General features: G+C 39.2%; 1 protein-coding gene across 6 annotated transcripts; it reads left to right on the top strand.

Annotated features, from left to right (window-relative positions):
- The first annotated feature begins 757 nt into the window (after positions 1–757).
- On the top strand, positions 758–8,610 carry SNX20 (sorting nexin 20). 6 transcript variants are annotated; one of them, XM_059857087.1, is made up of 6 exons: positions 759–939; positions 1,564–1,580; positions 2,611–2,708; positions 3,018–3,195; positions 4,938–5,089; positions 7,623–8,610. In XM_059857087.1, exons 4-6 carry the CDS (start codon positions 3,030–3,032, stop codon positions 8,289–8,291), a joined length of 987 nt encoding a protein of 328 aa, XP_059713070.1. In that variant the 5' UTR covers positions 759–939; positions 1,564–1,580; positions 2,611–2,708; positions 3,018–3,029; the 3' UTR covers positions 8,292–8,610. The 6 variants fall into 6 exon arrangements, with proteins under 6 accessions (XP_059713074.1, XP_059713073.1, XP_059713070.1 ...); XM_059857088.1 differs by having other exon boundaries at positions 1,564–1,584; XM_059857091.1 differs by lacking the exon at positions 2,611–2,708 and having other exon boundaries at positions 758–939.
- Positions 8,611–8,820: the final 210 nt, after the last annotated feature.

Here is an 8,820-nt window from a genome sequence, read left to right as displayed (position 1 = left end):
TCCTTTGGAGGCTTGCCTCCCACACTTGTGCTGCATTAAAATTGCTTGGTTTTTCAGTGACTGAACTTTGGCAGAGGGGAAACTTACCTTACTAAAAAAAGACAGTGTCCATATTATTTACTCCAGGAATAGCTATCTTGATTGTTTAAAGCAAATTTCCAAACTGAAGTGAACTCCAAAATGAAGCATCTGGGCCAAAGGATATGTGGATTAATCATTATTCTTCTTCATCTTGTCCTCAGTGCAACAATGAATGTAAGCACATATAGGATTAATTTTAGGCACACTCGTAAGCCCATCTCAAGTTTAGTAATCACGTCAGATATGATAATGCTCCTATTTGAAATTTAATTGAGCAGATATTTGAAATTAATCATGTGTTCTGCACTATGCAGAATCAGGATTTCTGTCAGAAGTGCAAATTTACACAGAGCAAGGCTGTTTGTTGTGATGCCACATGCATTTTTTTCCTGAACTGGATGTTAAGCCTGTATTTTAAAGACATCCCAAGGGGCATTATTTTTCCGCGTAAGTACATTGTATGTACTTAGCTCTTTTTCCCCCCTAATCTCTCCTTTGCTAAGAGTGGTTTTTTGGCTTCTCTGCCCATGCAGAGTAGTTTGCATGGACTGCATCGGTTGCATCCTTTGCTGTTGAGGTCTCTGCGGTGCCGGGGGCCGCTGCCGCTGGCTCGGAGCCCCGGAGCGGGGCGGCCCCGGCGTGGGGAGGCACCGGAGGGTTCATGCGCAATCGGGCCAGTGGCACGGGGAAGTGTGCTTTAACCGAGCCTTCTTCCTTCCTTTTTGTAAGCCCCAGAATGTGCCCGCTAGAAGAAGGCACAGCCGTCTTTTTGCGCGTTTTGGAAGGGCCAGGCGGGCTGTGCGTGGCCTCGCTCGGAGCTCTCGTGTGCCGCAAGTGAAAGAACTCCGCGATTTCCAGGTGGGTGCTCCGGGAGCCTCGGGGTTTGTGCTGCTTAAAACTCAGGGCAGGAGCTGGAGCAGCACTCACCCCGACACGGAACAGGATGAGTGTCTGCTCAAGATAACATCGTGTCATTTATTGCAGGAGGGTTGTGCTGGTTTGGATTTTTTTTTTTTTTTTTTAATACGGAAAAATAAGTAGTAGCTTAGCTAAAAGAGCTTGCCATAAGTTTTAGCTGTGAAAATGAAGCTGTTTGCATGAAGTGCAGTTGGTATTCAAGGTACATATATTCAAGGCAGAAGACTTGTGTGTCATAACACCCACTTCTGCATTCTTCTGTTTACAAATGTGTTACGTATCCTGGTAAGCAATGTTTTAAAACAGTATAAAAAATAAATAAATAAATAAATAAAGACATGTATGTGTATATATATACACATATATATTCATATATATATATTTATGAATATAAACTATGCACAAAGATTTTTTTCCAATCTAAACACAGTTTTTCTTATAAAGTTATCCCAACTCATTTCCAAGAAAAAAGTTGTCATTTAAATCTGTTTGGCCTTTTTCAGATTCTTCATTTAATCTACTATATATGTTCTTGTGATATATGCTCTTTTGTGATTTTCATAGGACGGAGCAGTTAAACAGTAAGTAAGTGGCTGTTCTTCATGTTCAAAAAGCAGATCATAAGTAGGACTCAAGAACAGTAAGAACTTTCACTCCTAGAATAAGAACTTCCATGATGCTTTCATTAAGGAAGATGACAACGTCTGTACCCTTACTTGTGCAAGCCAGCCAAAGGACAGGTTTCTGTTAGAGGAAAGTGGTTTGCACTTCCATTATTTCCAGTGAGGAAAGGAATTTCTTTTTATAGCCTTGCAACTTGCCAGAAATCAATAAGTCTGCTGAAGGAGTTTCCTCTCCTCTGTATCCAGCATTGCATAACTGTGTGGTAGACGAGTAGAGGCAAAATGATATGTAGCAACAACCCTCCTAAAACCTTCCATTGCTTAATAACTACTGCTTGGGCATTATATTCTTGTAAAACTGTATTGTTCTGTTGTTTGGTTTTCCCTTGTTGGCTGAACTGTGAGCAACACTTAGCTCATGCTAAGGGAACATGACACCTTGGCAAAGTTGTTGGGATGTTCTTAGAACTTTTTCAACTTCTCGTGTAACACAGTGGTGTAACAGGCAGGTTTTGTTTGTTTGTTTAAAAAAAACCCAACAAATCAAAGAACATCCTTAAATGTGGAGATATTTAAGCAGCAGAATGGCCAACATGGTCTATGGAGTAGGAGTATATTGTATTAAGCATTTTATCAGTACATGGTAAAATAGTGGTCCTAGCAGAACAGATCTAAAATAGCACAGTATATCTAGGGGAAAAGAATAAGTAAAAGGAGAATACTTCTGTATAATAATTAGAAAATTCAGATCCCCTTCCAGCAAGCAATTGTCAAAGTCAGTTGTTTTGTTTTCACAGTACAGAGACAAGTCTCTGGAGGGAACCTAAAACTGTGAAATATGACAAAAACTTTATATTATTTAAGATATCACCCTACTTTGTCCTACAGTTTGTGATTAAGAACAGACAATAAGTTTCTGAGTCCTGAGAACAGTACATTTTAGCAGTGTGAGAGAACCAGGCTGCTGGTTATACTAATTTTCTCAAAGATTTTTAGTTCATCTGAGCTCATGCTTGCAAGCTCGAGGGCAAAATAAAAGGAGGAAGAAATCTGCCCACACTGAAGTTCATGATAAAATTCTCATAGGTAAGAACTGAGTTCCCCATCTAATCTTAATCAACATAGCTTCTTATGGTTTTCTTATTTGATTTTAAACTGACAGAAAAACATCCAAACTCTTTCACTGGTAGCAGTAATAGGGATGGTTCTGTGCTATGTACATATTTCTGTTTATTGCTTTAGTTTTTATGAAGTTGCACTGATACAAGTTCACAGAGAACAAAGAATGAAAAATGAATTAATAGAATGAATAATTGAATAATACAAGAAAATTGCCAAAGTGGATCCCCTAAAGGCGTGGTACTAAGAAATGTCATGGGATTTGTAATCTTTCAGTGATAGCAAGCAATGGAGCAAGATTCACACTGCACAGCAGAAAGGGACCTGTTGGAAGCTGTAAGCAGAATTACTACATCTTCTGCCACAAGTCCATCTGATGAAGAAGAAAATGAACCCAAAGCTGAAATTTCATGTCAAGTGAGAAAAGAAAACCCAGAAAAAGATGACCCGCAAGGTTGATGCTATCCTTTAATTTTATTTTCCATCTAGCTGTTTATGGTGTTAATCTTTCGTATTAAAAACTTTGCTTCTTTATTACAGCACTGGTTCAAAGCTGTACTGCCATACTCCTGAAAATAGCCTTGAGTACACTTGTAGTAACCATGTAGCTATAGTGAAACTGATGCTCATCCTGGTGTGTATATACACACAGATGTTTCCTTTCAAATGCCTCCTGCCTGCAATGTATCACAGATTTAATTTATACACCAGGAATGAAAGCAGTGATCCCCAGATGGCTGGTCTTGGGAGTGCACTTTCTGTGCATCACCAATCTGGGCTCCTTGGCAATTTCAGCAAGGACACCAAACTGAGGCTAACCTCAAGCAGGCAGCTCTCACATGCCTTTAAAGAGGCTGAACATTCACCATGCCTAAGATTACTCTCATCTGTTATTAAATGAAATGTTATGTATAACCTTAAATATATATAATCTCATCAAGATTTTAAATCTGGAAGGATGTCATAAAAAACCACGTCTCCTAGGAAAGAGATGCTTTGAGCCAAACCCCCAAGGCTTTGATAATTGAAACTGTATGGTCAAATGATTAAGAACATGTAAAAGGGAGGCCACTGAAAGAATACTGTGGTGCCCTTACAAGTCTATTTCTGCACCAAGCTGTACTCCTACCCTTCAGTTGTGCTCCTTCACCTCCATTGGCAGAGTGTTTGAGACACTGCAGACTGACTTCAGCAGACTGCCTTGACAAGGACATCCTTGATTAGAAACCGGGACCTGTGTGCCCACCAAGATACAAATATTCCATTTCTTTTATCCACTTATCTAGCTTGTATGGCTCTGATTAAATCTATTGTCAGTAGATTTTAAGGACAGAGAAATCACCTTTTTGAAATTCTACATCAAATTCTTCTGTAAGCAAACTCTCCAACCAGCTGTCCCATACTTTTTATATGTGCACAGATATGTATATATATGTGTGTGTGTGTGTGTGTGTGTGACTGTGGGGAGAAAGAGGGGAAAGGAGGGAGGTATATATATATATATATATATATATATATATATATATATATATATATATATGTACACACACACATATATATATATAATTATATTCTATATTTTATATATATATAACATATATATAGCTGAACTGTGCCATCAATTCAACTACAGAAAAAAAAATACTGAGAATTTGGGAATCCTCCTTCAGCTGAGCTGGTTATCCAACTTTGAGGTTAGGATATTCATGTTTTCTCAGCTTTCTCCTATTACTGCACAAACCCCATATCTGAGTATTCAGTTTTGAATATATGTCTGAATCTGCAGCTGCATTGTATTATCTCATCCATTTAGCAACAAAGAAGCCTGGAGAAACATCTGACTCAAAAAGACTCAGTCAATGTTTCTTAGGGCTGCTTCTGGGATGATAAAGAAAATCTCCTGCTCAGATTGTGCCCTAGATTACAACCTTGACATACAATATTTCGTGGCAGTATGTTCTCTACAATTTTGTATTCTGCAGGTGATATCTTTTCTTTAAAAATTTCAGACCCTAATTGCTCTCCTCAAAGCATCTGTTCCTGTCTATTAGCAGTGAAATCACTTATTTTATCAGTCTTTAGGTCTTGCAGTTACAGCAACAGAAAATCTGGGCTGTCCTTTCATAACAAATACATAAGAATTTTCTTTCCAAATGCAAAGAATATAATCTGAAATACTAAATATATTGGTTTTAGATTCCAGTGCAACCCTAAGTCCCAACTCTTCGATGACCACTAAGGAGCTTCAGGAATACTGGAGGAATGAAAAACGCCAGTGCAAACAAATCAAACTCCTTTTTGAAATCCCATCAACCAGAATTGTAGAGCACCACTTATCTAAATATGTGGTAAGCTAAGAAATGAATATGTAAGAAGATCATTAATTTTCATTCACTCTGCAGGGGTCTGCACAGCACACAGCAGGCTTCACTACATGAAAGCCTCAGCAAGGGCCAAGTTTTGCAAGCCAGGATCACACTGAGTAGAACCTGTTCTCACTGATTGTATGGGCCTGCCTGGTGGAATCTGCATCTGAAAAAACCCTCTGACAGTCAGTTCACAAAATCTGCTGCAGTGGAAATGTGTTATCAAATAAATTAGTATCTTGAGTATCCTTAAACACAGAGTTTTGTCAACATTAAGGAAATTCACACAAATGTAAAAATATCTGTATATTTACACTTCCACTGAGCTAGCCAGCTGTAGCAGCTGCAGTGCATTTGTATAACTTCCACATCAGAGGCTTCTCTTAGAACAAGTGCAGAATTCTTTGATGTTGACAAAGTCTAAGACATCCTCCAGCTAGATGACTTGGGATTGTTCCCCTTCCCTACTTGGAGCTCCCTTAGGTGGCATATTTCTGTCATATTTTTAAGATGAAACAGGAGTATGAGGAGTGGGAACAACCAAGTAGGTTGGATTTTTCCGTCTTTTTCCCAGTACTGACACTTAGCTTTTATTTCTGATTCTGCTCCTGGCCTTCAGAAGGACTGATCTAGACCAAGTGCCTTTTAGTACTCCTGTGAAATTCAGATAGGGATGATTTCCTTGTTTGCTACAGTCTGTGAGATCTGTAGATGAAAAATGCCAAAATCAACATTTCTGATACTAGGTGATCCAGTTTGGTAGAATTTGAAGCAAGTAAATGTTTTGAAGACTGTCCTTACATCTTGTTGCATGCTGGACACACCTACTTAGTTGCTGCTTTTCTTGCATACACCCCTGAATATTCAGCTTCTAAATAGCTAGAAATTGGATTTGTGCAACTGCATGAGAGCAAGAGTATCATGCAGCATATGTGCAAATAAACTTAGTCATAAGTCACAAGCCCAGGCAAAAAAAAATTACATTACAACAAAACTGAGCCAATTTGAATGACAGTCCAATTAAGTGCTACTTCTTACCTTTTTCATGCACACTTCACAAATAAAAAAGCAAGTACTCGTAAATTATTCACTTAGCTGCCCTTGATAAAATGATTGCTTAAAAAAATTGCTCTTATGATTGTTTTAGAATGCATCAGGCATATATACACTTTTCAGCAGGGAGCAGGACAAAGTATAGAAAAATGTCACAGTGCTTACAAATGAAAAGAGATCAGAGAAGTCAACTCATATTTAGAAACCTTTCAAGAAGTGCCTGTAAAGATCATTTATGAAGATTAAAAGAGAGAATTTCTCTTTAAGGAAAAACAAGGAAGAGAATCAGACAGACATAGTGCAAGTTCTGGTTTGCAGCCTTCCACAGCAGCAGAGAAAACAACTGGCATGGGCAAAACCCCTCCAGCTCCTGTGTAAATTAATGGGCACAGGGTGAAGTTGGATGTGAACAGGGGCATCATCCAAGAGGCCAACAGCCTGTGTCCTTAGCTGGTGTCTGGTGACACAGTTAAACTGGCCCCGTGGAGTTACCATGGTTTACACCATGGTAACTCCATGGTTCGGGCTTGGCCCTTCCTCAGCATCACTGCACTTGGATCAGAACCAGAAGAGATTATATGGACAACACAGCACAGAATTTTGCAGCTATTTGCCCAATACCACATTTATTATGGTCTTTTTGGGGCTAGTGAAGAGCTGAAGATGTGCTCTTGAGTACTGTTAAGTGGGGCAGCACAGCTGCTAGCTGCTAGTGAAGGGCTTTGGATAGCAGATTGCTGTACAAATGTTACTTTTTTGGTATTATTTAAATGTGAATTAAGTTTGAATACGGGAAAATGATTTAGAGGAGAGAAAAGAATTTGGAGTTGTTCCATCTTATTTTTGCACACACCAGATATATTGCCAAATACTCCCTCTTCTTTCACGGCGTTACTAACACCCCAAATCCCTAGGAATGTCTTACACAAAGAGCATTTCTGAATATTATGACCGATGTAAAATAGATTACATTCAATATTAAGTCTGGGAAATCCATTCAGTTCACTGAAGATGATTGATTGCAGCAGCCATGGCTGTTATAAACAAAGTACAGCTACAGCAATGCTTTGTGAGTGTTTTCATGTGCTTCAGTCTGCTGCTAGATTGCTTTCCCAGCACCTTGCAGGATGGGATCTGTTAGTGCTCTCTTTATGTACAACTTACTTACGCGCTAAGCCTAAGCCTGGTGACAGAAGTACAGAACAGCAGGAGGTGGGGATTTTTAGTTTGATGGCTGCAGACCTTTCAGGTCTACACTGAGCATGCCTCATAATCCCAGGCAGTAACTGATTTAGCAGCACTGCCATGGGAGTACACGAGATTACACACAGAAAATCGGTGCAGGAGTGTTTCAGCTAGAGGACTGAAAAAACACAAAGTCTGCTTTGCAGACAAAATCTGACTGTGCTGGGGCTAGAATGGTCCCTTCTCATGCTTATTTTTTCTCTTTGATTGTGTTTAGATGTATAAAATCATCATTTTGCAAACAGGGAGTTTTGACAGCAACAAGTCTGTAATTGAGCGGCGTTATTCAGATTTTGAGAAACTGCACAGAAATCTGCTGGAAGAATTTAGCGAAGAACTGGAAGATGTAACCTTTCCCAAAAAAACTCTAACAGGAAACTTCACAGAAGAAATAATCAATGAAAGAAAATTAGCCTTCAAGGACTACCTGAGACTCCTATATTCTATGAAGTACATCAGAAGATCAAAAAAATTTATTGACTTTTTAACAAGGCCAGAGCTTCAGGAAGCATATGGTTGCCTGCGGGGTGGCCAGTACACCAAAGCTTTGGAAATCCTTTTAGAAGTCATTGGGCTGCAGGAAAGGCTGACGAGAGGGAACCCTTTTGCCATTGTCCCTACTCTCTGTGCCATCGTGGTGTGCCACAAGGACCTGGAAAACCCAGCAAGTGCCTTTGAATATGGAGAAAAAGCTCTGTCACGCCTTTGTGTGCACACCAGCCACAGGTATTATATGCCACTGTTAGAAACAATGATCACTCTGGCATATGAGCTTGGCAAGGATTTTCTGTCTTTGCAAGAAAAACTGGAAGAATGGAAGACAAAGAAAGATCCCATACGGGTCTTTACTCTGAAAGAACTTGCAGTTCGGGAGTACGTACGGTGAACACAAAAAAATTTAATGAAAGAGCAAAATCTTGAAAGAATGAGAACTGAAAATTACCTGATTGGGTTGCATAACATTGTATTAATAGGAAAAAAAATTAAATATCCTCTATGTTCAAAGGGACATTAACATCTATGTTGGAATATATTACATCTACTGTACAGATAAGAGGAGTTCCCAAGGAGCACTTTAAGGTTTCTTGAAGGAAATGTGCAAGAAAATAATCATTTATGATTTGGTTCTTTTGAACATAGCTTATTTTGTGTGATAAATCAGAGTAAGAAAATACAATCAATAAAGCACTTGAAAATCTACAGAATGAGGCATTACTTGTTCATGTGGAAACTACTTCCTTTCAAGAAGAAAAATATCTTCTCAGTAGATGCACTCTGAAGGGTACATCCTCAGACACGGAATGTAGTTTTTTACTCCTCCAGCTGGGGCCTGGTCAAATGGCACTTTGCCATTTCTGAAGATGATGGTGCTGGTCCTGTTCCCACTGAATTCAGCTGCTGTGGGCAGGAGGAGG

Source organism: Haemorhous mexicanus, chromosome 12 (assembly GCF_027477595.1).
Source record: "Haemorhous mexicanus isolate bHaeMex1 chromosome 12, bHaeMex1.pri, whole genome shotgun sequence".
Classification (NCBI taxonomy): Eukaryota; Metazoa; Chordata; class Aves; order Passeriformes; family Fringillidae; genus Haemorhous; species Haemorhous mexicanus.
Note: the sequence above shows the minus strand (reverse complement) of the source record. Positions and strands in the feature narration are given on the sequence as shown.